The sequence below is a fragment of the Anser anser genome (assembly GCF_964211835.1).
Source record: "Anser anser genome assembly, chromosome: 3".
Classification (NCBI taxonomy): Eukaryota; Metazoa; Chordata; class Aves; order Anseriformes; family Anatidae; genus Anser; species Anser anser.
In genome coordinates, this window is record NC_139722.1 from 43404920 (window position 1) to 43431328 (window position 26409).

A 26409-nucleotide genomic window follows, 5' to 3' on the forward strand; every position below is an offset into this window, starting at 1 on the left:
CTCAGTGTGGTTTTTCATGTTTTGGTCTTTTGGAGGTTAATGCATTGCATCAGCAAGTAGGAGCGACCTCAGGACTGAAAAATCTCTTCCATTAATTCATGTTCCTTCAATGGACTGGTAGAAATTCCAAGTTCCCTGAGAAGAGAGTTCAGTATAGTATGTATGAACATACATATTACAATATGAACTTTTATAATGCATTTTACGTCAGATGTACAGCATTGATTCATTTTGACACTATTAATAACCTCACAATTTTCGTTTATTGTCTGCAATTAAGATAAAGGTAATTGATACTGCCAGAGTGAACTAATGTAATATTGTACATGGCCATCATATGACATTATTTGCTTGGTATTGTATCAATAAATGTGGCCAACAATCAATATTATAACAGTTACATAAAGTTTTATTTAATCCTTTACTAACAACAAAGCTATAAAAATCTTCACGCTTCATTTATATACCTTCAACAATGAAACAAAAGCATTTCTATAACTATCATGGCTCTGGAATCAGTAATATTTAGAATACTGTAGTACTGTACTTTCCTGATAGGAAGAGCTACACAACAGTTTGAGGAGACTATCTCACCCTATGAGACTATCTCACTGCCTATGAAGAGCTCCGAGCCTAGAATTTAACTGCTAACTTCAGATGCCTAGCTCAATGAATCCTGTCTCCACTTTCTTCTCACGCAGCAAATGGCCAGCAAAACCAAAGCTATGTATCTAGCCCACCACAAACACGCTGTTATAATTTACTGTGCCAGTACCATCTCGTATGTTCACGCAGGGAATTTACCATCAGGAAACACAGGTGGATAACTGCACAGCCCCAGCAGCACAGCATCGGCTGCCCAGGGCAGGGGCTGGCCATCTCCACACAACATTTCATGCTGACAGCGGGCAGCTTTGATCATAGAATCATTAAGGTTGGAAGAGACCTCCAAGATCATCTGGTCCAACCATCACCCTACCACCAATGTCACCCACTAAACCATGTCCCTAAGCACCACGTCCAACCTTTCCTTGAACACCCCCAGGGACAGCGACACCACCACTTCCCTGAGCAACCCCTTTCCAACGCCTGACTACTCTTTCTGAGAAGAAATGTCTCCTCATTTCCAACCTGAACCTCCCCTGGCGCAACTTGAGGCCAATCCCTCTAGTTCTATAGCTAGTTATCTGAGAGAAGAGGCCACCCCCGAGCTCCCCAAAACTTCCTTTTAGGTAGTTGTAGAGAGCAATGAGGTCTCCCCTGAGCCTCCTCTTCTCCAGACTAAACAACCCCAGTTCCCTCAGCTGCTCCTCATAGCACTTCTGTTCCAGGCCCTTCACCAGCCGGCATGAAGGAGGAGCACACTCAGCTCTCCCATGTTCTCTGTCACTACCATTGACAAATCGATGCCACATAAGGGCAGAAGGGGCCCTTAAAATGCGTGGTTGGCCGCTGTTTCAACAGCCACACAAACTGGGCTCACTGCCTGACGGAGCTGCCACTGAGCAGCTGTACAGGCTGTGTGCCTCACACACCACTCTGAGCCTCCCTAAATTTTTCAGTAGTGTCGTTCATCTAATTCCATAAACGTTCCCACAAACACCCCAAAAGCCTGGCTCGCGCGTTAAACCAAGTTTAATTTACGCTCTCCGGGCTCAAAAAAATAAATAAATAAATAAATAAATAAATGTAACCCCGCAGACCGGGGGCAGCCGGGCCGGGAGGGGGCGCTGTGGGCGGCCGGGAGGAGAGGCTGCGTCGAGGAGCTTTGTCCGCGCTGGCTGCCCGTAGCTCGCCCCGCCGGGCCGACGTGGAAGGGGAGGGCGGCCATGGCGGCCGCCTGGGAGGAGATCCGGCGACTGGCCGCCGACTTCCAGCGGGCGCAGTTCGCCGAGGTGGCCCAGAGGTGAGCGGGGCCGCACCGGTGCCCGCAGCCCGCCGCCGGCAGGGCCCCGAGCCTCGCCCCGCGGCCTCCCCCCAGGCCCGGCAGCACGGAGGGGGGGAGGTTTGGGGTGGGGGTGTTGGGGTTCTGGGGGTGCGGGGGGGTCCCCAGGATTGTATTTAGGTCCAGGAGAGACACTGAGGCTCGGCCGGTAAACATCCTCGGGCCCAGCGCTCTGATCTGTCAGCAGTCGTTGGGTAATTAAGGTTGTGGCCCAGAACTCGATTATATTAAAAAAAATAAATAAATAAAAAAGGAAGTAATAAAGAAGTATATAAGGGTAGTAAACAAAGCCTGTAAGCGCAGCCTTGTCTGCGTTCACAGAAAGGTGCGATCCTACTGCGAAAGGGGCTGACAGCTGTTGGGCAGTGGAAATCACCTCCCAGCGATGACTCGCACACAAAAAGCTGTGTGGGCGAGTTGTGGGGCATCAGACAAGTAGGAACACAAAGTGACTGTCATAAAAAATATTTAATGCACAGAACAGCAAGTAATCAATTTATTCCCTCTGTTGAGTATTTTTAAAATGCGCATTTGAAGTTAGCGAGTGCTTGGAATAACCGATTGCTCTTTGTGCTGTTGATAGGTTGTCGGAACGGAACTGTATAGAAATCGTCACTAAACTGATTGCAGAAAAGCAGTTGGAAGTAGTGCATACACTGGATGGAAAAGAGTATGTCACGCCAGCACAGATTAGTAGGGAGATCCGGGATGAGCTTCATGTTTGTGGTGGTAAGTGTCACATCTGCTTTCCTCCTCTTGGAAGTTAATATTGAAGGCTACAGAACAAATTTGATAGTTTTCTTCAGTACCTATAATGTTTCAAAAAAGTGATCGTGCTCCCTCTTGCTTCATCTACATCTGAATTTGTTTATTTAATTTTTCATTTCAAATCCGTATTAGGCTTTAATTAAGAATATCAAGATACGTTACTTGATTCTTTTTCGCCTATGTAGAATTTCTGAGGTGCAATTGGTCTACTTGAAGGGAATTTTGCATTTTAGTATCTGGCCCAGATGTTTGCACAGGACTCAGAATTTCAAAACCATTCTCTGTTCACATCATTAGTTGTAATAATAATGTTTTTAAATTACTGTTGCTGATGTTTGACAGTAGCATTATGCAAAGGTAAGAAGCTTGACAGCCTCTGTGTTAATACTTATGGACTAGTGGTCAAATTTGATCAGCATCAAGGCAAAACCAGTCAGGAGGGAGCTGAAAAAGTGATTTTTATTTCTGGGGTTTCTGTATTGGTTTGTCAGCAAAGCCATAGTGTAGAACAGCATGGGATATCTTGCACTTACTGTCAGTGATTTCTGTGATTTGTCAATATTTAAAGCTGAAATTGGTTTAATTGGTTTACAAAGTAGTGAAGTGTTCTGTACACAATGGACTATGCTGTATTTTAAACCTGTTTAAATATGTTTTATATACTAAAAGTATGTTTGTACTTTTTTTTGAAGGTCGAGTAAACATTGTTGACTTGCAACAGGTAACTTTTTAGTAATAAAAAAGTATATTCTTTTTTATCATGTTTGTTGTAAATGTGGACTTCATCAGTCACACTCATTTTTTAATAAGAGAACAGTTTATGACGAGCCGGTAACCTTTGTCAGAGTACTGCAGATCATTTAACGCATCCATTTACTGTTTTATGTAGAGTTCTTTTGTACTTACAGATACTCTGTGATCTGTGAAATCAGCACCAAAATATACAGATTTTTTTGTGGACTCTTCCTTTGCAGACTAAGGGGAAAAAAGAATTGTTTCCCATTTAAATCTAAAACTGCAGGAGCATGCATAATTAACTTTGCATGCCTTTTTGGATCTTCCCTCTTCCTACATTAATCTCTTGTCTCCACTAACCTTTATCCTCCAGTAGTCTTCCTCTGTGACTAATTTTCCCTTCTGGCTAGAGAAAAATTACTTAGAATCAGAAAACCTTTCTGAAAGACAATTTAGTATTTTCTATTCATAGCTTTATGCAATTTTGTATTGCATAGCTTTCTATTAACCTTGTCACAGTTGCAAAGAGTATTTTTACCCAATGCAGCTTTATTCCAAATCACAGATTTGCAGTATATGTATGCAATACTAGAAAAAAATAAAAGCAGCTTTTCTTAGGACATAAGAATATTTAAGTATAATAGCTCGATGTTTAAGAATGGTTTTCAATTTAAAATTCTTATAACAGTTTTGGTTTCTGTTTGTGTTTTTTTTTAGATAATAAATGTGGACCTTCTGCACATTGAAAACAGAGCTAATGATATCGTTAAGTCAGACAAAGCTATTCAGCTTGTGCTGGGACAACTTATAAATGAGTGAGTGCTTTCAGGAGCAGCATGTATAACTTAGATCTCTTCTATTTTTTGAAACACAGGCTAACAATGAGAGTCAGCCTTTGTTGTTTCTGAGGCAAAATACATTTTTTCTTGATTGTTATTACAGCTGCTTGGTGATTTGTTTATTTTCAAAATGGCTAGTGAGGCCAGTCTGAAGGTATTCACTGAAGCCATGGGGCAAAGGCATTCTGAATGTCTCTGCCCAGTATTCAGAGGTTTTATTTCTTACTTCTTCATGTCTTTGTGCTCAGGAGACAGATCTCATTTGTTCTGTGGGCTCGCTGTCTGCCTCAGCTGTTGACAAACCCTCTCATTTTCACCCACCTCTTGCTTTACCTCACAAGCCTAAGATGTATGAGTTATTTTGTGGCTTTCAACACACCAACAAACACTGAAGTAATACTGTTATGCGGCTGTCTCCATTATTGATTGCATTGCAAGATTTATTCTTGGCAAAGAATGTGTAGTTCCTGGCTCTCTTGAAATAATTAAGACGTACTATGTTTACTAAAGCCCTTTTTCTAAGTCTCATTGTCATAAAATGTTTTCCTGTTTCTTCTTTTTTGGCAGATTCATACAAGCAGGTAAATGACCAATTTTAATACTAGCTGCCTTGGTTACAAGGCTTTTAAAAACACACATTTTCACTGGCATCTTTCTCTTTTATTCAAGTAAAATAACTTTCAGTTTGTTTTTGAGAATATGCACTAGAACGAGGTATAGTGCCAGGCCAATTAATAATTCAGCAGCGGAAGTGCATGTGGATAACAGGTTGACTTTGAATTTCACATCAATTTCATCTCTTATTTTTTCCCTGCATTTTAAATAAGGAGTTACCTAGACCAATTAGCAGAAGAAATAAATGATAAACTACAGGAAACTGGCCAGGTGACAGTATCCGAACTCTGCAAGGCATATGACCTTCCAGGAGACTTCCTGACACAGGTGATGGAACCCACCAACTTATCAAACGTAGAATCAATTGTGTTCACCTTCTTTTGTCATCTTTGCAGTATCCGTGGCTTTAATTGTGACAGGCTGGTTGTCATTCTAAGCAGAAAAGAATTACTATGTAAAGGTTGCAGTGTGACAGCTGTTGACAGATTGAGATTGATGTTTGCCTTTTCAGTATTGGGCAACATTTCTTCAGGGTCTTTTTGAGTGTTAGGAACAGAAGGATGTGTTAGACTAGTGGAAGATCTGAAAATTTCACTGTTTGACATATTAGAGAGATGTTAGGGTAACTTCATCAGTCTCATTACCTAGCCAGGAGGCAGAAATACAGTGGTAGAGACTTTTCAGTTTATTCAAGAAAGGTAAAATAAACATATTTTTTTGAATCTGAAGCCAGACATTCACAAAAACTATTTACTTCTTTAAATGACTATCTTAAGTACTTAAAAGGATTAGGGAGAATCGGGGACTTTCAGTCAAGGTTGGATATTTTTTGGAAGATACTTTTTTCAAAGGGTAGTTCTGTGGCGTATTAAGTGAGCAGTCATATTAATTACAACTTGCTGACTCTTAATTTGTGAACAGAATTCCTCTAACATTTGTTAGATGGCTAGCTTCTACAAAAAACATTTCTGAAAATGAAAATTATTATATGGTTTTTCCTTCTTTCTTGGGCAATGCTGAAGGTTTAGTTTACTTTGCACATTTATGAAAACCTCTTTTGTGTTTATTGTTGCTAATTTACTTCTTGACTGTTTGAAAAAATGGTTAGTGTATTTCTCTGCCTCTAGTTCATACAAAATAAATAGAAAGGTTAAAACTTAGTTTTGATTGTGCATCTCCAAACCTCATTTCTTTTGCAAAGTTTTCTGTCAACATTGGATGCATACATAGTAATCCCTTTAAGACAGACAGAAGAGAGCATTATTAGGGAAGCTGAATTCCCTGATTTGAAATGTGGGCTACAATGGCATCAACATACATATAGTTAGACACATTCTTAATATATCTAATAATTTCCAATAGTCCTCCTTTCGGAATATTTTGCCTTTTTCAGCAAAACTATCTGGCTTATCTGTTAATACAGATTTTTGAATTCATTTTTGTTTAACATTGCTTATCTGCAATTTTATCAGTCATCCTTGCTTCTATTTACAGGCATTATCCAGGCGTTTGGGTAGAATTATTCACGGACGACTAGACCAGGAAAACCATGGGGTGATTTTCACAGAAGCCTTTGTTTCCCGGCATCGAGCACGCATTCGTGGTCTCTTCAGTGCAATTACTCGGTAAATTGCAGCACCTGCAACCGCATATTAAAACTTTTTTTTTTTTCCATAGTTCTTTACAAACCAAATTCACTTGAGACTGAAAAAGAAAAGAAACTCATGGATAGCTTTCTTTAGGTATAGTTCAGTTCTGGGAGAGCAAGGAAAGTATAACTGAGACACATTTACATTTTTTGACTGAAGGTGTGGGTCAATGGGTTTTTTTTTGTTTGTTTGGAGAATATCTATCCTTACTGTCATTCCCTGACTCCCCAGTCAGTTTTGTATTAACATCTACCCAGTAAACATTCCTATAGGAAATGTTTCTTAATAGATTAAAAATCTTGTGTGTCAACTTGCATGAAGAAAAAAATGTCATTTACGGTAATTACCAGAGCTCTGTTATATCTTATAATTTTGTAGTAATTTACAATTAAAACCTTGTAACCTGTGTTAATTGTCAGTGTAGCAGAGTGGGGCGAAGATACTACATAGTTTTGTCTATCTGGAATAACCGCTTGTTTCTAGATTCTCCACATCCATTTCGGGTCATTTAGTCACATTGTTTTGTTTTTCTTTTTTCCAAGGCCTACACCAATAAGTAACTTGATCACTCGGTACGGATTTCAAGAACATTTACTTTACTGTGAGTTTTGTTCAGACCGTTTTGTATTTTTGTTAGTTAATTCATAGATTCTTCCTTACCAGAAGTGCACTTTCAAAGAAGCATTTTAGTATATACCACTAATTCTGGAGTAAAGAACAGTATGCTTCTCTCTAGTATAAAAAGCATTAAACATTTTGTGCTCTCTGTAACTGAAGAGATGTTCTCTGTATCTAAAGCAATGAAAGCATATAGTAATGAAATGCCTCTGGGGGCAGGATGATGCAAGAAGTACAGTACTCGTTTTGTCATCTGTTTCGTTACTTGCCCTTAGCTACTGGCAATTTTATCAGTGAAGCGCACAAAAGGGGACAGATTTTATGTATCCAAACAGCATTAACTGCTCTGGATTTTATTTATTGACTTTTCTCTCTGATAGCAGAGGCAGAGCTTTTGTTATAGTCATAGTTAAATGTCTTTATATGCTGAGAGATAAAACATACTCTTAAACTGTTTACCTTTATTTTCTGCAGCTCTTTATATAGAAAATCATAAAGATTTCCTATCCAACTGCTGAAACTTGTAGGCAGTACTTAATTGTTTCTCACTTCTAATATTTCAGCTTTTCTTTGACCACCAGGAATCCCCTCCCATCTGTTCAAGATGATGCTTCAAGCATCATTAGTCTTGTGTGTTGGCTGACCAAGTGTTGCAGCTGTTCAGAATCCTTTAATGGTTTTCCATCTCTTCTCATGAAAGATAATCTCTCTCTTCTGAGTCTTTTTGCCTTCGGGGCATTGCATGCTTGAGCTCCACAGGAAAATCTCTGCTTACCTTCTTGCTTTGTTACAAGCTTCTTCATTACAAATGAAAATCTTAGCAGTTAAATCAAATCATATAAATAACCTGCTTTCATATAATCAATTTAAGGTTTCATTTTTTCTAGGAATGTGCTGCCCAACTGTCTGTAGGTTAAAAGGGAAATCTGCTAAACTGCATTATAGCAATGTTGCAGCAGGCAACAAATTTCAGTATACAGTTAGCCTTTTTACAGGCTCTGCAAGTACATGATTATGTATTGCTCATGTACAATGTTAATTTGAATTGAAGTTTGAGTGTTTTCCTGTCACCAACAATCAGCACAGTGGCTAAGTGTGCTTCTAGTACTGTCCCTTTTTTTTAATGAGTTAGTTCATCTTTTTCTTTACTTCTTACTGTATTTCATTCCCTCTGATGTTTCATAAGTTTCAAAGAACTTTTTACTTATTGCCAGAGCTCATTTGATCCATTTTTCAGAGATAACGTTTCAGTTCATAGAATCATAAAATGGTTTGGATTAGAAGAGACCTTAATGATCATCTAATTCTACCCACCCCTGCCGTGAGCAGGGAACCCCCTTGCCACAGACAGGGAAAATAATTGATAATTATTGATAATATTAAAATAATCAATAGAACTCAGTAATGTTTCACTAGAACTTTCCACAAATGTTGGAAACTTGAAAATATCTTTTCAATGACTTTATTTATACTCTTTGTCTTTTATGTTTGTTGTTATTATCAATGTGTTTTAAAGTAGCAGTTGTGAGTTTTGCCTCTTCCAGACAAAACTGCTGCAGAACTTGGCAGTTGATTTATTTTATTTTTTAATATACCTAGTGACTTATGCTCTGCTTTTCCCTTTTCATAAGAGCCAGATCATACATTCCCATGTGCCTTTAACGGAATGAAAATGCCATAGTTAGCATGAAGAAAGGTTTAGTACTTTGGTTCTACCAGATACCAGTACATTCTTTGTAAGCAATATTTGTTCATTACAAGGAGTTTATTACTAGCAACATTGTGAACATTGTAAACCGTAAAGATGGTAAAATTATAAAATTACTCATTGTAAACCGTATGATAGGTGCTAACATTTATGCATTTTAGATAGCAATTTTTAATGTCTTTTTAGTATGTTCAGATCTATTTTCCATATTGTCTAACATGCAAACAGTGAATGCAAAGAGAACACTATTAATAAAATACTTTTATATTGTATTGTCTGCCCAGAGAACAAGCCTTTTATGACTGCGTTTCTTAAAGGCTGAAACTGTCCAGACCTATGTTGAATAAAGAGACTTTTGATCCTGCCACAGTGGCTCACTCTTTCAGAACATTGTATGATTTTGTGAGCTTTTGTCAAGAAATTCTTAGAAGCATTAAAAATAACGGATAGAACTTGGTAATGTTTCATTAGAACAAGCACTTGCATTTTGATCTCTAGTATCTTTCAATTAATAGTAAAAAAAAAAAAAACTAATTAGGGGGAAAAGAAGAAACAAAACGGGGAAAATAATTGCTATGTTTAGATTAATGGATACATCAAAGTGGAAAATGTCGCTTCACTTGTTTTTCTTTCTTTTAGCTGTGCTAGAAGAACTTGTTAACACTGGTCGTCTAAAAGGCACTGTAGTTGGTGGGAAACAGGATAAGGCTGTGTTTGTTCCAGACATTTATGCCAGAACACAAAGCAACTGGGTGGATTCCTTTTTCAAGCAGAATGGTTACTTAGGTAATTAATCTTTTTTCTCTTGGATAAAATACCTTTCTAAAGTTAGTATAGGTGTTTAGTCTTACTCTAATATAGGTACTATCTAGTGTGAAGCCTTGCAAGTATAAGTGGTAATAAGTACAGTTGATACTCCTTTTAAAAGACTGTCTTGCTTATAATTATGTGTTACTTCAGCAGAAGGAACCATATTTCAGCAGAGAGAACCATACTGCTAAACAGTAACTTTATTTCACACAAATGGTGTTAAAAATGCTACTTCTATTACTGTTCTGGAAACATTTCTTAAATAGACTGCTTATGGTGGACTTTTCAGGTGGTTGTATTTGGCCCACATAGTTGGGAATTTTAGGTCAGGTATCTAGATTGCAAACAAACTTTGACTATTGGTTGTCCTGATAGCCAAGCATGCAGTGCACAGGAAGAACCTTTTCGACAGTAAGATTTGCAGAACTGGAGTGGATAACACTCATGTCCTATTTGAATCCAGATATGTCTATCTGACTTAAAGCTGACTGATGCCTGGTGATGGTGGTTTAAAACGGGAGCTGTGGGAAAATGTGGACCTGAATAAAAAGGGGAGGGTACCCTTATGGTCCCAGAGGGCCATTTATTAATCCTGCATTTTGGAAAATGTCTTGCATTTTGAAAAGGCTCAACATACTTTTCTACATACTGTAGTACTTTTAAGTGTTTCCGTAATATTGCTCAACTAATAGAGTATCCGTCAGAGTCTTTGAATGTTTTTAGAACATCTAAGTTTAAACTGCCAAATGCTTTAAATGCTTTGCTTGTGAGGCACTGAACAATTCTACGAGTATATTGGGTTAATTTTAGAAAACATAAGATTTTGACATTTTACATATTGTAAATATTGTTAATGCTATGTTAGAATGATTTGGGAAGATGTCATTGGAAAGATAAATTTAGTGGTGTAAGAATCTGAAAAAAGCATTTTTTCCAAAACTTGGACTGAAGTCATGTCCATGGTTTATTCTTCATATTTCTATCGACTGCGTTTAGCTGTAGCTTGTATTGAAGCAAGTTTTAGGTCAGCATCAGCTTGAAGTTGCACTTATGCATATAGAAACTATACGTAATTCTTTTTTTCCTGCTTTTCTAGAAAATTGCTACATAAGATCTTGTAAGTAGCATGAATAGTATAAGAAGATATTTAAACTTAACACATTTCTAACTGTTTTATAGAATTTGATGCGTTATACAGACTTGGAATCCCTGACCCAGCAGGCTACATTAAAAAAAGATACAAGTCCGCAAAACTCTTATTTCTGAGAACAGCTTGTGTTGGTCAAGAAATTGTGGATCAGGTTGAAGCTTCCATAGAAGAAGCAATCAGTTCTGGAACCTGGATAGATGTAGCAGTAAGTGATCCTTTCTGTTGTTGTTGTTGGATTTATCTGCTTTGTCTTATTTTTGTGTCAGATGATATTTTATTGAAGCTACATGTATGTTTAGTGTAAATCCCATGTTGTCAAACAAAAATATTCAGACAAAATATCATAAATATAAAAAAAACATTATTTTCCTTTACATTGGTCTGAACAAAAGCAAAGGAAGGCCATGTCAGTATTCACTTGATAGATACATAAGACTAACTTTTCATTTTAAATTTAATGCTAATGTTTTTTGCTAGAGAACAATATATTTTTTTTGTATTCTTTTGGAAAAAGCCTTAAGCTGAAGTCTTATGTAAATTTCAGTAAGTATATGTAAGTGTTCAGTAAGGGATATTAGCCATTTTGTCCTAGGTAAATCCTTATTTTAGGCCTTAGAGTATCACTTTGAGCTGCATTTTGAAGAAATCAGTGTGCTTTTTCCCAGAAGTAGCAGTGATGTTTTGGGATGTTAGGAGATTTAAAATAGTGTTTACTCTTAAATTACTAGTTTAATTTTATAAGTGAAATATATTTTAAGTAGCTAACAGCAAATCTGTGAGTCCTATTTATCCATAACACGTGTATGTCTGTCTATTCTAGAATACACTATGTATGTAAATAACTTTGATGTTCTTTACCCTAGACTCTTCTGCCAAGTTCATTGTCAGTAGAAGATTCTGGAATTTTGCTTCAACAAGTGATGAGATCTCTGAACAAAAACTCTTCAGGTTTAGTCTTCAGTGACACCATTGTGGTCAGTGAGAAATTTCTAAGCAGCTGTACTGATCTATTTTCTGATATGATGAAACAGAAGGCTGAAAAGGTACAGTTTTTCATCGGTCAAGATGCTACGTTGAGTTTTGGAGCATAGTTTGCCTTTCTGTTTGCTGTTACCATCTTTTTACTTCTCATCTGAAATACAGCTTAAGAAGACAAGCAAAAAATGAGGAAAGAATTTGTGTATGCAGTTGGTGCAGTTTAGTGTATATCCAGTCTTGCTCAGGGAACACCACAGTAACAGTATGATCAGATACTGAGTTTAGAGAGAAGACTAAATGTGTCTTCACGTGTTGATCTTGGAAAACATCATGTTAGATTAGTATACTTTGAAATTGCTAAATGGCTTAAACATTCCTGTATGCATCTTTTGTTGCTGTCTGTATCTTTCCCATTAAGTTCATGTTCTTCGTTGTAGGAAATGAAAAATAACCCTGTTCGTTTAATCACTGAAGAAGATTTAAAACAGGCTTCTGTTTTAGAAAATTCAAATGCTAATAAAAAAGACAAAAAAGATGAAAGAAGAAAGAAGGCAACAGGTAAAGCATCAATGTTTTGCTTGTGCAAAAAAAAATGTTTAGCCTTACAAATACTTAAATATGAAGTTATTCTGTTTTGTAGTCCATTAGTTTCCTCCAGTCCTTTGCTGAAGATATTTAGGAAACAATCCAACCACTTGTCATGATTATACTGTAGTTGTGGATGTATCTGAGCTATGTACTTGAGAACTCATTTCAGATTCAAAGTACAGATGAAGTACCATAAAGAAATCCTGAGTTAGTCCAGCACAAAGCACATGGCTCTAGAAATGGAATCCGTGTTCATTTATTTGTGTATATGGTATATTCACATAAGAATGAGTTGTGTGTGAGGTCTTGTGGAACCAGCTCAGGGACATCTGTACCATTTTTTACTACACAGTGCAGATATGCTCTTACTCTCTACACTTTCAGAGATCCAGAAAAATTAAAATATTTCTTAATAGTCTTCAGAAATTACTTCCAAAATCACTCAGTCTAACTTCAGAAATGAGATACTAAGGTGTTTTGTTTTTTTATTGAGAATGTTATGCTTCTTTTTTGAGAATCCCATGCCAATAATTTTATGTTTGCATACGTAACAGTCATTTGGAGTTTCACACAATTTACTTTATGGTATATTGTGTGTTAAATTAATTCCATGCTTTACTCCACTTGTCTGTTGGCTGATTGGAATAAATTTTAATTTGAAGGAGAATAAAAATATGTAGTTTTAAAAACCCTTTGAAATCTTTCTAGTTTTTAAAACATTTTTCGGACTAAACACTGTATTTTCAGTTCCAGAGACTTTACATGACTCTTGTGTTGCCACGGCACAGCTGAGCAATCTATGTTGAACCACATGCAGAGTTTTATATGTTATTGAAAGCAACAGAATTAGAGCAGTGATGCATCTAGCTTAATTGAATATACTCATCTGAAAAATAAAATATAAGATTCTACTCTTAAAAAGGCCATGACTGAGTTGGCATGGAAACTAAACTTACTCTTGCCACAAGAGACAGCAGATTTTTCTAGGCCGTATCTGAAGTAGAGAAGCTTGAACTTTAATTGAACTGTCATAAATAGAATGACTTCAGTTTCCAGCCTTCTGAGGATTAAAGTCTTTACTGAGCATGTACCATTTGGAGTTTTGTTCATATCCACAGATAACATCTGCTGCACAAAAAGCAAGACTACCTTGAAGTGTTTTTGTATTGATTGTTACGTGTGTTACCTCACAACATTCAAAATCATGATTTAAGGATTAGGTGTTGCTGCATAATGGCAAAACGTGGCCGATGTCACATTGCCTTAAGGTCTTGTCTGTGCAGGTATGTCTGCTGTGCAAGTGGAACCTGGCATGGCCTAAGTGTTAACGCCACTGGTACAAATATGGATTCTGCCATGTACTTAGTGATTTCAAGATAAATTGTCAGTTGTCCACTTATAATGCCATTTGTAGCAGTCTCTTACAAATAAGTATATATGGACGCTGGAGAAATGGTCCTTCCTGTAGGTTACAGTCCATCCTGTTGTCATAAGCTATGACTTCTTTTCCAGTTGTAGTCTCACTTTCTTCATTGCTCTATGAATGAGATCCTGACTATGGATTGTGGCTTTTTAGTGTGGCTATTCAAGTGAAATGCAGGATGAAAGTAGCTTGCTTTCAAAATAACTAATACATTGCACACTTCACAAACATCAACTCTTGTTTTATGGAGAGGTCAGAAACTCAGAAGATCTTACAATGCGCTGCTAGATGCTACTAGACGAGTTTGTTGTTCCTGTAAAGTAATGCTATGCAGTTAGCTTTCTAAGTAGTAGCATCTTGCCCTTGTGTTTCCTTTTCTCAAATGGTGGTAGTACTGTTAGGTAACATAGTAACTTGAAAACTTGGACCTTATATTTAACTGGAAAAATAATTACTTTCTGAAGACTTAGTGCATGCATAGAACTAATTATTCTGGAGCTTAAAGTCAAAAAACAAGGGAACAAGCAATGAAAAAGGGAGCAAACAGCTAAGCAACTTACATGGTGCAGAGGGAATGTTTTGTAAGCTATCTGCAGTGTAAATACGTGGGTTACAGCACCTATGAACTAAGTAATTTGTTTTGTGTCGGAACTGGATCATCTCATTGCTTCACAGTGAAGCAATGGAACAGTTGAACAAAACTTAGTGTTCTAGTTAATTGAATGCACGTTTTCAAGAATATTTTGGATAAATGCTTACTGTGGAGGATTATTTCTCTGAAAGTCAACAAAGTTGCATTATCTGGAATATTTTTGAGTAACTTGGTTATTCAGCATCACTGAACAAAATGCTAAATGTTTAGTAAAATGCTATTTTCAGCCAATAGAAAATCTCCCATTACAAAATTGAAATAAGTATTTCATCTGTTTTCATCTGGAAAAAGACATTATTGTGTTTGGTTTTTTTTAATAGCATACATGGTTAGTATTTGTGTCTATTTGTGACACTGGCTTAAATGAAGCTTTCACTTAGTATGCTTTTCTTTTTCTTAAGAATTAAACTTACGACACTAGTATTTTGGAATATGTATTGTAGGTTACCTTTCAAGACAGGTTGGCTTTTTTTTTTTTTAATTTAAATTTTAACAAGTACTGCAGATAAATTACTATAATATTGTGAACTTTTAAGTGCTGGAACTGTGAACTAAGCAAGTAATTCTCCACCAGAGGGCAGTGGAAGTGTGAGAGGAGGAGGAGGTGGTAATGCTAGAGAGATCAAGATTAAGAAAACCAAGAAGAAAGGAAGGAAGGATGCTGACAGTGATGAAGAGTCACAAACAACTAGCACAGGTACGTCATTTTATTTTGGGCACTATCTATTCATAGAGACATGTCTATATCACTTGCTTTTCATCATCTTTGATTTCCCCACTATGTTGGTAAGGTCAGGTAAAATATCAAAGAATATGAGAATACTATTCAGTTAGAATTATATCAATGGATGTAATACTGCTATTTACGTGAAATGGACATATTCATTGAATAGTATAACTTAGTCTTTGAAAAAGAAACCGAAGTAATGGAAAATAAAGCAGATATTCTTAAATTTTGATTTTATGTAGGAAATTGTTTGGATTTCAGGATGATATTAATGTATATAAATACCTAAAGGGAAGGTGCAATTAAGACAGAACCAGGCTTTTCTAAGTGGTGCTCAGTGCCAGGACAAGAGCCAGTGGGAACCAACTGGAACACAAGATGTTTCATCTGTTCAGTAAACACTCTTTACTGTACAGATAATGAAGTGCTGGCACAGGTTGCCTAGAGAGGTTGTGGAGTCTCCCTCCATGGAGATACTCAAAAGCCATTGGGACATGGTACTAGGAAAGCAGCTCTCAGTGGCCCTGCATGAGCTGAGGGGTTGGACCAGATGACCCTCCAGAGATCCCTTCCAACCTCAACCATGCTGCGATTCTGTGATAGGGGTATTGTAGTGGGTTTCTTAACTCATGCTGAATTATGATAAATAAAGTAGTTCTCATCCAGTTCCAAAGCTTGGTTAACTTAAACAAATTATAGCATTGAAACGGTACTTAGACATTAGTCCTCATAAGCATAAAAAGACAGTTTTAATATTTTTAAATAGGATTCATCTTGTGTTAATGAGATTTCTACATCTGAGCTAGTTACCTTTGTAAGCCTACATTTTAGTGGCAGAAAGTAGGTATTTTGAAGGCCCATCAGTCTGACTATTTTTAGATGTGTATTATAGGAGGAGTTTGAATCACTCCGTGCTGGTGCCCATTTCTCCTTGCTGATTGTTAGGAAAAGGAGCATGGAGGCTTCCTCATAAGCAGATGCCTACATGGTTAGACTTTCATTAAACAGTGGCTGTAAATGAAACAGTGATAATTACGTATTTTGTATTTAATTCAAGTACCAGATGTGTGCTTCCATTTTATATGTAGTATCTAGACTTCTAATAGTGACTGCAAAACACTTTTAAACATATTTGAAGTTTTGAGGCACAGCATCTTAATTTTGGGTGATACCACTCTCATAGTTTCCTGTAATTCACATATAAATGAAGTTATTATTCCAGATTGATGAGTTACTGAGTAACACAGTGTTAAATCAGCCTTTTTTTGTGTGTGACCTTTCATGTTTTACAGTTGTTGCTAGTTTTGCTGTGTTGTAATAAATAGACTGAATTAAATAGTGTGTGATGAATGCTGTTTGATTAACTTCATTTGTAAGTTACTTCTTTTACAGGAGAAAAAAAATACTCAGTCATCATATTCATGAACTAAAATCCCAAGATAAATTCAGATGTAACCATTCAAATATAAATAACACCCTTCCAAAAACTGGTCTAAGTCTTCTTTCCATCTGTTTTATATAGTCTTGTATGTTCTTCACTGCTACTGTAGCACGATTGGGAGAATCATTGATTTCCTTTGATTCAGTTACCTTATGTGCAGAATAACCCTATTTTATCTTGCAGCTGGAATATGTAATGCCTGTAATGCCAGTTCCCCGTCATCATCCTGATCTCATTCTTATATGTAAAAACTAACATCTGCAGCATGCAGATGAACCTAATATATTGCCCAAAAAAAAAATACAGGTGCAATAATTTATATGCATTTACAAGCAGCATAGAAAGTGGTCTTAATACCAGAAAATACCAGAACTTCTTGTCTGGTTTAATTTTCTTGCTATATCCCATCTGAAATTCTATGTAATCCTGAACTGTAACCTCAAGTTGAGGATACTCTCTGTTATATGATTGTCTACATTACTAACTGGGTTTAAAAAATAACTTGTGAAATCCCTCAAGTAATAATGTTCCATTCAGTTTTGACGTTAAAAAAAAATCTGTTTGGTCTTGGTGACGTCATCCTTCCTGAACTAATATATGGGCCAGGCAGTTTGAAATCTTCTATCAAAATGTTTTTGTGTATTTCTTAAGTTGTCCGTAACAGAAAATAACTGTGATCAAAAGGGAGATTTCATCAATTTTTCATATGTACAAAATTTTATTGTCATCTATAGTCATCTTTTTCTTTGCATTGTTGGTAATGTATTTCTTCTGAGGAGGTTTGAACTTTGAGGTGTTTCAATGTCTCATGCCACAGAGTAACTAAAGCAATGTTAAGTATAGAGTTTTGACAATGAATGTTGTTTATGGCTACTGCAGATAGGAATAAGCATCTGGAGTTCCCTTTCATGACCCAAGAGGAAGTTCAGGATGTTTTAAAGACCCATATGCAAGACTGCCCTGAGGAGCTTATTACAGAACTTGCTGAACATCTAATAAGGTAACTTCTGTAATTCAAACAGAGTTAGAAAGTCTGTGATTCATTTCAGATGAATCTTCTCTTGATTCTGTTTTCTTGTTTAGAAAAAAAATACTGATGGAAGTGAATCAATATTCTCTTTCTGTACAGCTCTGTGTTATATACTTCCTTTTGTATTAGAAAGCTGTACTGTCACAATAATGAGAAATAATGCTTCTGCCAAGCTGTAGGAAGTTCTGTGTCCTATGTCAGGAAGAGATTTCAGGGTCACGGTTGCATTTCCACACCCTTACACTGATCTGTGTTGGAATTTCACCAGTGCCATCTTGTGTACAGCTCTTGTATGTCCCCTGTCCTTTGTGGCACTACTGGCACTTGTGTAACTGGATGGTAAGCTAGGTCAGCAAAGATGAATAATTTATTTTAAAAGATGTTCCATGAGAGAGAGAGATATAAGTGTGTGTATTCAGAGCAAAGAGGACATGAGAAGACCATAAGAGCCCCTTATGGGCTTGCTTTATATCATCATTCTTTGGCTTTTATGTCCCACTCACTCTGTCGTGACATAGCTTTCTCTATTGGTATGTTTGGAAAAACCTTCAACATTTTTACACTTTGCTTAATACTCTTTTTTTTTCTCCCTCATCTTCCCTGTTCTAAGACCTCTAACAAAAAGCTATCAAGAAGTTGTGCGTTCCATTTTTACGTCTTCAACATCTTCCTCTGGAGCTAGCAGAAGACAGACTATGAAGGACTTGCAGGAAGAATTCTCAAACTTGTACAACAACATTCGGTTATTTGAAAAAGGAACAAAGCATTTCACAGGTATAATAAATATATAGTTAAAATGAATGCACTCCTTCAAGTATGCTGAATTTATTCCAGAATCTACATTCAGAGTCAAAGAAGAACAACAATTTTAAGAAAATGAAAACTTAGGGATGTATTTATAATGTCTAAAACTGACCTCCTGCACACTTACTGAAACACATTCTGTTTATTTCATATCCACAGTCTTTGTTCTGACCAGGTCATTGTGTATTCTTGTCCTTTCTTCCAAAGTGTTTGTGTCCCTTTTCAGTTTTTATTCTCTCTACTATTTTTTTAACTGACTTCACTCTGTCACCCCTGTAACTAGTGAAAACACTGAATAGCACCTGACTCTTGAGAACTCCCCTCTCAACCTTCTTTTGGTTTGTATTGAAAGTAACCTCTCCTTGTAAGTACATTTTCAAAAAGGTGTAGATTCATTTTGCAGTGGGTTACTCTGTGATGTGTCATCTTTAGCTACCTATATTTTGTTACAGAAAGGACTTCTGTTACAAGCAAAGACTTGTGGCTTTTTTTTTTTAAATTGGTTGGAAACAGAAGTGCTGAGTTACTAACAGGCCAACTCCTGTTCATATATGTGTATATATATATATATGTGTATGTATAAAATATGTGTATATATAATGTGTTTATGTATAATACATGTAAATTACATGTATGTTATTTTTATGTATGTATATATATATATACAGCATCTTCCTAATGCTGTAAATGTTTCCAAGATTCTGTGCTCTGTTCAGTTTTCTTTGAAACTTTCCCTGTGGAAAGCTACAGCAAAAGGAAATATTAACACACACAAAACAAATAAATGTATTCATGTGTTTTGAAATAAATTTAGTTATTTCCCATTAGCCTCTGTTCTTGTACACTGGTTCTTTTGTTCCTAAAATTCTGCTATTTCAGTCTTATGTCACATGCCTGCTCATTTAACTGCTTGTCTTGTTGAGTTTTCTTTTTCATACTTCTACTTGTTGATTGGTAGAATCAACAGTGTGTTTCTTCATTAGTAGTTCTTGTTCATACAGATACACCTTTGAAGTACTAACTGTGCATTCAAATGCTCTTACAGACCCGAAAGTCCACATTTTCACTGAGGAATGAGGAACTGTAAATGAGGGAAGATTCTCTTCACGTATCTAGATAACTTTCTTGTACTACTCTGGGTTGATAGAGTCCATGATTTAGGAAGTGTTGTGATAATTGTTCGTATGAATCAGCTGTAATAAGTTACTTTCCCACTTTTAATTTTCTTTTTTTTTAAACAGATGAAACTCAGACTAACCTTGTCAAGCACCTGTTGAAGACTGTCTGTACAGACATTACAAATCTTATTTTCAACTTCCTAGCATCTGATTCAATGATGACAACAGAAAATTATTCTGCCATCACAAGTGAGGTACGCAGCTATCAGTTCCTTTTCGCCAGTCTCAAGTAGATCAGTGATATTTATTTAATATTTAATTATCTTCTGTTCAAATATGCCTACAGTTAAAATAGTAATTTGTATTGCAGATTGTTTCCATTCTTCTCTCATACAGGTCAGGACTAAGATTTTAGGTAAATTGCCAGAAGACACCAAAGGTCCTTTAACTAAACTGCATACTTCTCTGAATGGCAAGGTAAAGTATTCCAGAATGTTTTGAGCTCAGATTTTCTGTTTTGGTGATACTATGTTAATAAACAGCTGAAAGACATAGTGTAGTACATAAATGGTGCTGCTGCTTTAAATGCTGAAGGCAAAGTCATCTTTTGAATGTATGTAAGTCAGTGAGAGTAAGTACATTTTCATATCTGTGAATTTTAAGAGGTGAAAAGGTGATCTTACATTTTGATACTGATGGTCACCTGGCTGTTTGCTTCCGGATGGACTCTAGTGTATCTTTTATGCATAGATGAGAAAAACAAAAGCTGAGAGAGAATCTGCAGTTTAAAGTGATTGATGTTTCTTGTATTTACTTCCTGAAGCTCCTGATGTTCTCCCATGTATTCTTTAACTAGTATTCCTGGGTATTTAAAATAATAAAATAAAAAACAGATTATGGCAGTCAAAGTATAAAGGAACGCAATTTATTATTTCTTACATGCAAAATGCTATTCTTAAAGAAGAAAAGTCTACAGAGAACTGTAGAATGAATTCCTTTTTAGTATTTCATTTCTAAGACTAACATTACAATACAGTTTTTGTATTTAAATACGTGAACTATTGGAAGATGGATAAACTTAATTTTTATTAAATACTTTTTTTCCTAACATAGTTTATTCCAAGTGTATTCATTGTCATCTGTTTGGGTGATTAATTATGAACAGTAATTAGCTTATTTTGTAACCTGCTAAAACAGATTATTACTTTTTTTAATAGAGTTTAGAAGATTTCCTTTCATACCTTGATTCTGCAGCAGATATTTGTGATATTATGGTGAAAAAAGGAGACAAAAAGAAAGAAAGGTACCTTAATTGTATTTATTCTATTTACACTGTGTGAAATGTAGCTTTGTTGATGCACAAGTGTCAGATGGTTAGTTTGGTAGCAGTCACACAGAATGCGTAAGAGGCAGTCTTTCTTTCCAAACTGTTTGACTGAAAAATACAAAGGAAGGCAGCCCTAATTCCATGGGAGAAGGCAGAGAGGAGAGTTTGTATTTACCTAACGTGCTTGGCTGACTGGTTACTACAACATAGCAGTGTAGGTTCACTAGGGAGTTTTTCAAAATCTGAGCTACACCAGTGCATTTTGTTTTGTTTTTAATTTCCTTTTAGTGTGGAGTTTCATATCAAGAACTGGTCAATCAGAGGAGAAAATAGCATTATTAATGTTAGAAGAGCTTTAGACAGAATGGGAAACATATTTTAATCTAATACATTCCTGTTTCTTAGGCAAGTCTTGTTTCAGCATAGACAAGCTCTGATTGAACAGCTAAAAGTAACAGAAGATCCAGCTCTTGTTCTGCACCTGACATCAGTACTGTTATTTCAGTTTTCGACCCACTGTATGCTTCATGCACCAGGGAGATCTGTACCACAGATCATTAATTTCCTAAGCGGCAAGATCCCAGAGGTATTCCTTTCTAGCCTTTTAGCGGGAAAGCACATTTTTTTCTATGACTAAACATAAAGAGTTGTGCCTCATACTGACTCCTCCTGCTGTATAACACTAGCACCTTTGTTTTTCATGTCTAATCTTTACTTTATGTGCAGAATATGCAGTTTGTCTGATCTGTGTTTCTATTCAAGCATATCATTTCAGAAATCTCTTTTCAACATTTTTTAAATAAAATTAAAAATCTGTCATCCATCTGTTCTGTAGCTTTTGCCTTTATCTGTAGAGTCAGCTATCCATTATGGAATGTTATAAATCAATAAAAATTCTTAAAACTCTCTTTTCTCCTACCTAGAGCGTGAATGCTTTTGAACTTTTCTGATTCAGTTTTAAAAAAGATGTACCTCTTCAAAAATAAAAAGTTTCAAATTCTATATCTAATCAGCCAAAACTAATGGTGTTTACTAACTGCATTGCTTTACTGCTTCAGTGGTTAATTGTCCTGTTCCCTCAGCATGGAAATACTTTCATTTTTCTACCTGTTCCATGGAATTTAGGTTAGGTTGCAAAATAACTTGATGGAAATAGATGCATCGCTAACCTCCTTTACATAAGAATGGAAGAATCTTTATTGTTTTAACATTTATTCTTCAATTAATTAAAAGTTTGTGTACCTTCTCCGTAATGTTGACATTTCTTTCTGTTGTGCTTTTTTTTTTTTCCCTCAGGATCAGCATTCTCTATTAGTCAAATACCAGGGATTAGTAGTGAAACAATTGATCAGTCAGACTAAGAAGACTGAACAGGGGGACAGTGACAAAACAGAAGAAGAGGACGAAGGAGCAGATGCCATTCGGAAAGAGCTCCAGGAAATCGCTACCTCTATCAAAGATCTTGTTCTCAGACCTAGAAAATCTTCTGTAACAGAGGAATAAAATGATTATTGAGTACATCCACATCCATGATATAGTCAGATTTTTTTTTTTTTTATCCTGAGGGGAAGGATAGGAGAAAATGTTTGAAAAACTTTTAATATTTGGCTTCTCGCAAATCACAGCCAGGGTACACAGCTGTTGTGTGATAGTGACAAATAGAGTTTTGTTTATGTACTACTGCAGCATACCTGTAACACGCATAATAATGCATTAGATGTAGGTGTGACAGAGTGCAAATGTGGGCACTTTGGGTATGAAAACACTGTTTTTTTAATTGGCGATTTCATATGAGACCTCAAGAAATGGTTATTTTTCATATAACACTATTCTGTTACATGCTTCTAGTTATGCTCTTCTGATTTGGATTTATAGTGATACAAGGATTGCATATAAGTTTATGTAAGCGTATGTATCAATCTCAAAGACTAGTTTTGAAATGATAATATTGCTATAAATGGTGTACAAATGAAAGGCCATATTTACTTTTTGATATCAAGCTGGATATTTGCAGCTTCTGTTCACTAAACCGCAAGAGTAAAAACACTGAGTACAAGTTTATATTCCTAAACTTAAGTGACTCAGTATTAATGTGAGTTTCTAAAGGTACTGAAACCTTTCAAAAATCAGCACACCCATACTATTCGTGTATTAACATCCGTAATAGCAGCTCATTTAAAACTTGTAATTGGGACAGAAGAGGCAATAACCTTTTGCACTGATATTTTGAGGGTGGAGAAATGATGTTGCACCTTCCGTATTTAACATACCACATGTTATTCAGCAGTCTTGTTGATTTCTCAGTCCAGTTCCCTTCGCAGTTTGAAGCACATGCTTGCATTCTGGCAGCTGCCTTAAGGGAACTTCGGGTATTCTGTTTACCCTGAGGTTCTTAAAAAAAAATTTTTGAAAGGTAACTTTTTAAGATATTTTTACATAAACGTTATGGATTTTTCTAAGCTGAAATAGCTAAATATTGTTGAAAGTGTTTCCCTCAAGTTTTTTACATGCCTTATTTTCACAAGTACTTTATGTATTCAGGAAAGCAAAAAATGTGTACGTTAAATAAATTAGAGTTCTGCCACTATTTATGACATAAAACTTGTCATAACACTGTCAAATTAATTTCTAATTTGTACTTAAAATAAGATCGTTTTCAAACCAGAAATATTTTGGTTGTATCAGATTCTTCTTAGCTTTGTATTACTTCAGTAAGGCCTATTGGTTTCACATGTGTAATTCCAGTTTTTTGCATAAAATCAAATTTGAGTACTAAGACAAGAAAGCATACTTTTCACTGAAAAAGTTGTTCACCCATACTATCCAAAATTCTTTGATGATGAAAGAAAGCAAATATATTCTGTGCAAGTCCTACTTTGTTTAAATACTGTGTTTTTCAGCAAAACAAATACCATTCATGTATTCTACATGCTTAATCAAAATTATCTAAAAGCCTGAAATTAGAACAACAAAAAGTTGATGAGGTCACATATGGAAACTCAGATTAACCAAGGTTGAGCTAATTTTGATAAGGTAAAAATTATAAAAGTACATTATATTTAATGATGTTCACATCATAATTCTGATCTTTTACCCACTGTAAGACAAAAGCAGTGTGCCAGTTGTAAGGCAGAAGCAAAGGTAGTTGTTTCTTTTTCTTTGGATGGAGGCTATCTTAGATGACAATAAAGGACAGTGAGGAATAAGAGAAAAGTAGTGTTCTGGCTATTCAGCTTTGTTTAAGAAAAAGTTTGCATACAGTGAATAGGCTTGATTTGTTGTTATTTAGCCAGAATAATTACAATTTTCCTATACTGAATGTAAACGATTTTATATAACATGGATCTATTTTGTAAATAGTATGCCATATGACATTCTGTATGCAAATATGAAATTATTTTAATAACATTAAATGATGAAGTATTTAAAATGCATTTTGTTGATTTAACCAATGGTTGATGATCTTGCGACTTGCAGCTTTCAAACAGCAGTCAGTTATATGCACTGTTTTATATAAAATGCTGCTTTGAGTGTCCCTGTGTTTTTGTTTGATTCTGTTTTATGCTGGAATAATAACTTATAAAATCTACTAAATCATGCATTAGAGTTGCTATATGGTAGCCATTGTTATAAGAATTATAAAAATATGTGTATTCTTCTAAGTAGATGAGAAAAAGCCACTAAAATTCAGAGGTCTTTTATGGTTACTAAGAATTCTAGGACACACAGGTTGGAAAACCTTCCCACAGATACTTTTGTTGTCTCTTAGATATGGAAAAACAGTCTTTAGTTTATGAAGTAGACATATCTTGAAAGAGAGGGAAAAAGAATATTTATAATTTCCTGAATATGATGCTAATTTGTGGGTTTTACCTCTCCCTATGAGAAATTAAAGGGTGGACTTGTTGCTTAGGGACATAGTTTAGTGGGTGACAGTGGTAGTAGGGTGATGGTTGGACCAGATGATCTTGGAGGTCTTTTCCAACCTTAACGACTCTATGGTTCTGTGTATGTGAGTGTAAGAGTATTCTTGTCATAGAGATTCCGTTCACAAAACAGAAGTGCCTATTGGCATATCTAGGGAAATGAAAGGCGATGCACAATATACAAATCAACACTGTTACTTTGGCTTTAAGTATTTAGTGTAAGCCTCTTGTGTCCTTCACCTTAAACACCACCATTATAGCTCCTGTGAATACATGTACATATGTACAAACATTTATAAACAGGCTTTTCATGGTCTCGTTTGCTGCTCTCAGCAAATTAGAGTAGGTGCATTAACTGTAGGTGGAAAAATATCTTTCTCAGCAGTAGCCTTTCTTTTCCCCATTACTAAGTGGCAAATTGTGACTTTTGTAGCTGGTTATTTCAGGTTATTTCAGGTCTGCTGGGAATAAGTGAACTGGTGCTCTGTGGGAACTCGCAGCCTTCTTTCCTGTTCTCTTGGTTTGCAGCATCTTTGAAACAAAAATTGGCACAAGTTTCCAAATAATAGTTAATATTTGGGGGTTGTTGTCTGGATTAATGCATTTTAACAGCTTGCTCAGATAAACTACAGGCTTTTTAGGGTCTTTGAATAGGCTTCTTCTGAAATACTGCTCTGTGATTTCCCTTATTTAAATAGCAGTTATATTTCCTTAGGCCAGGAAAATGGAAATTCCTACAGAACTGGGTAGATTTGTTGTTACTGTTGTTGGAGTAGGAAGTTTAGTACTTACACAGAAAACACAAGAGTGGTTGTACTGGGTCAGATCAAATGTCTGTGTAGTCTAATATCGTTTCTCCAGTGGCGGCCAAAAGGGGTTGCCTAGGGAGGAGTATAAGCGTAATGCATGTAGTGATTTTTCCCTTGGGTATTTCTGGAGCCTCCAAATACATGCTACTCAAACATTTTGAATGATGGTTGTACTTTAAACATAAAAAATGGTAATGATCTGAAGCTTTGGGATAAACAGGATACTTGTGAGAGCAGGATTCCTTCTCTCTGCTGGCCCAAATAATAGCATATTCAGTAAAAGGCAAAGATGTTTTCTCAGGAAAACAATAAATAATTTGATAATGTTTTTTTTTAGGAATGCTTAAATATTTAAGCAAGGAATTATATCTTGGTTTTTTTGTTTGTTTTGTTTTTTAAATTGAGATGGGAAGAGCAACTTGAGATTTTTAAAGAGAAACATCATTTGGTTTATGAACTCCTAAATCCTCAATGTGAAGAGGAAGCTAGGTCAAGACAGATTGCATCTGGGGTCAACAAAATAAGCTGCTTTCTGTTTCAGGAAGTTCAGGAAAAGATGTGAGATCTGTATGAGACATCATCTTACTGAGATACGAAAAAGCAGAATTTTTGTTCTGTTGTATTCAATTTGCACCTGTTGGCAAAAATACTTTCTTCTAAGAGCTTCTCTTAGCAAGACTTCTATTAATACAGCAATTATCTCTCCGACTAGAAAAATTTGAAAAGGATGGTCTTTGAAGTTTTAAGGA

At 35.9% G+C, this 26409-nt stretch overlaps 1 protein-coding gene across 1 annotated transcript; it reads left to right on the plus strand.

Moving 5' to 3' along the window:
- The first annotated feature begins 1747 nt into the window (after positions 1 to 1747).
- On the plus strand, positions 1748 to 24460 carry UFL1 (UFM1 specific ligase 1). The gene is made up of 19 exons (XM_083830617.1): positions 1748 to 1906; positions 2529 to 2674; positions 3406 to 3434; positions 4166 to 4263; positions 5115 to 5229; positions 6397 to 6527; positions 7094 to 7152; positions 9517 to 9663; positions 10867 to 11042; positions 11701 to 11880; positions 12253 to 12373; positions 15053 to 15175; positions 17526 to 17646; positions 18287 to 18450; positions 19722 to 19852; positions 19995 to 20075; positions 20816 to 20901; positions 21331 to 21511; positions 22222 to 24460. Exons 1-19 carry the CDS (start codon positions 1830 to 1832, stop codon positions 22426 to 22428), a joined length of 2373 nt encoding a protein of 790 aa, XP_083686743.1. The 5' UTR covers positions 1748 to 1829; the 3' UTR covers positions 22429 to 24460.
- Positions 24461 to 26409: the final 1949 nt, after the last annotated feature.

Excerpts from the sequence above, each read along its gene's own strand:
- UFL1 (XM_083830617.1), top strand. The coding sequence starts at position 1,830 with ATGGCGGCCGCCTGGGAGGAGATCCGGCGACTGGCCGCCGACTTCCAG. Across the intron at positions 11,043-11,700 it reads GAACCTGGATAGATGTAGCA|ACTCTTCTGCCAAGTTCATT; the intron begins GTAAGTGATCCT and ends TCTTTACCCTAG. Across the intron at positions 15,176-17,525 it reads GTCACAAACAACTAGCACAG|ATAGGAATAAGCATCTGGAG; the intron begins GTACGTCATTTT and ends TGGCTACTGCAG.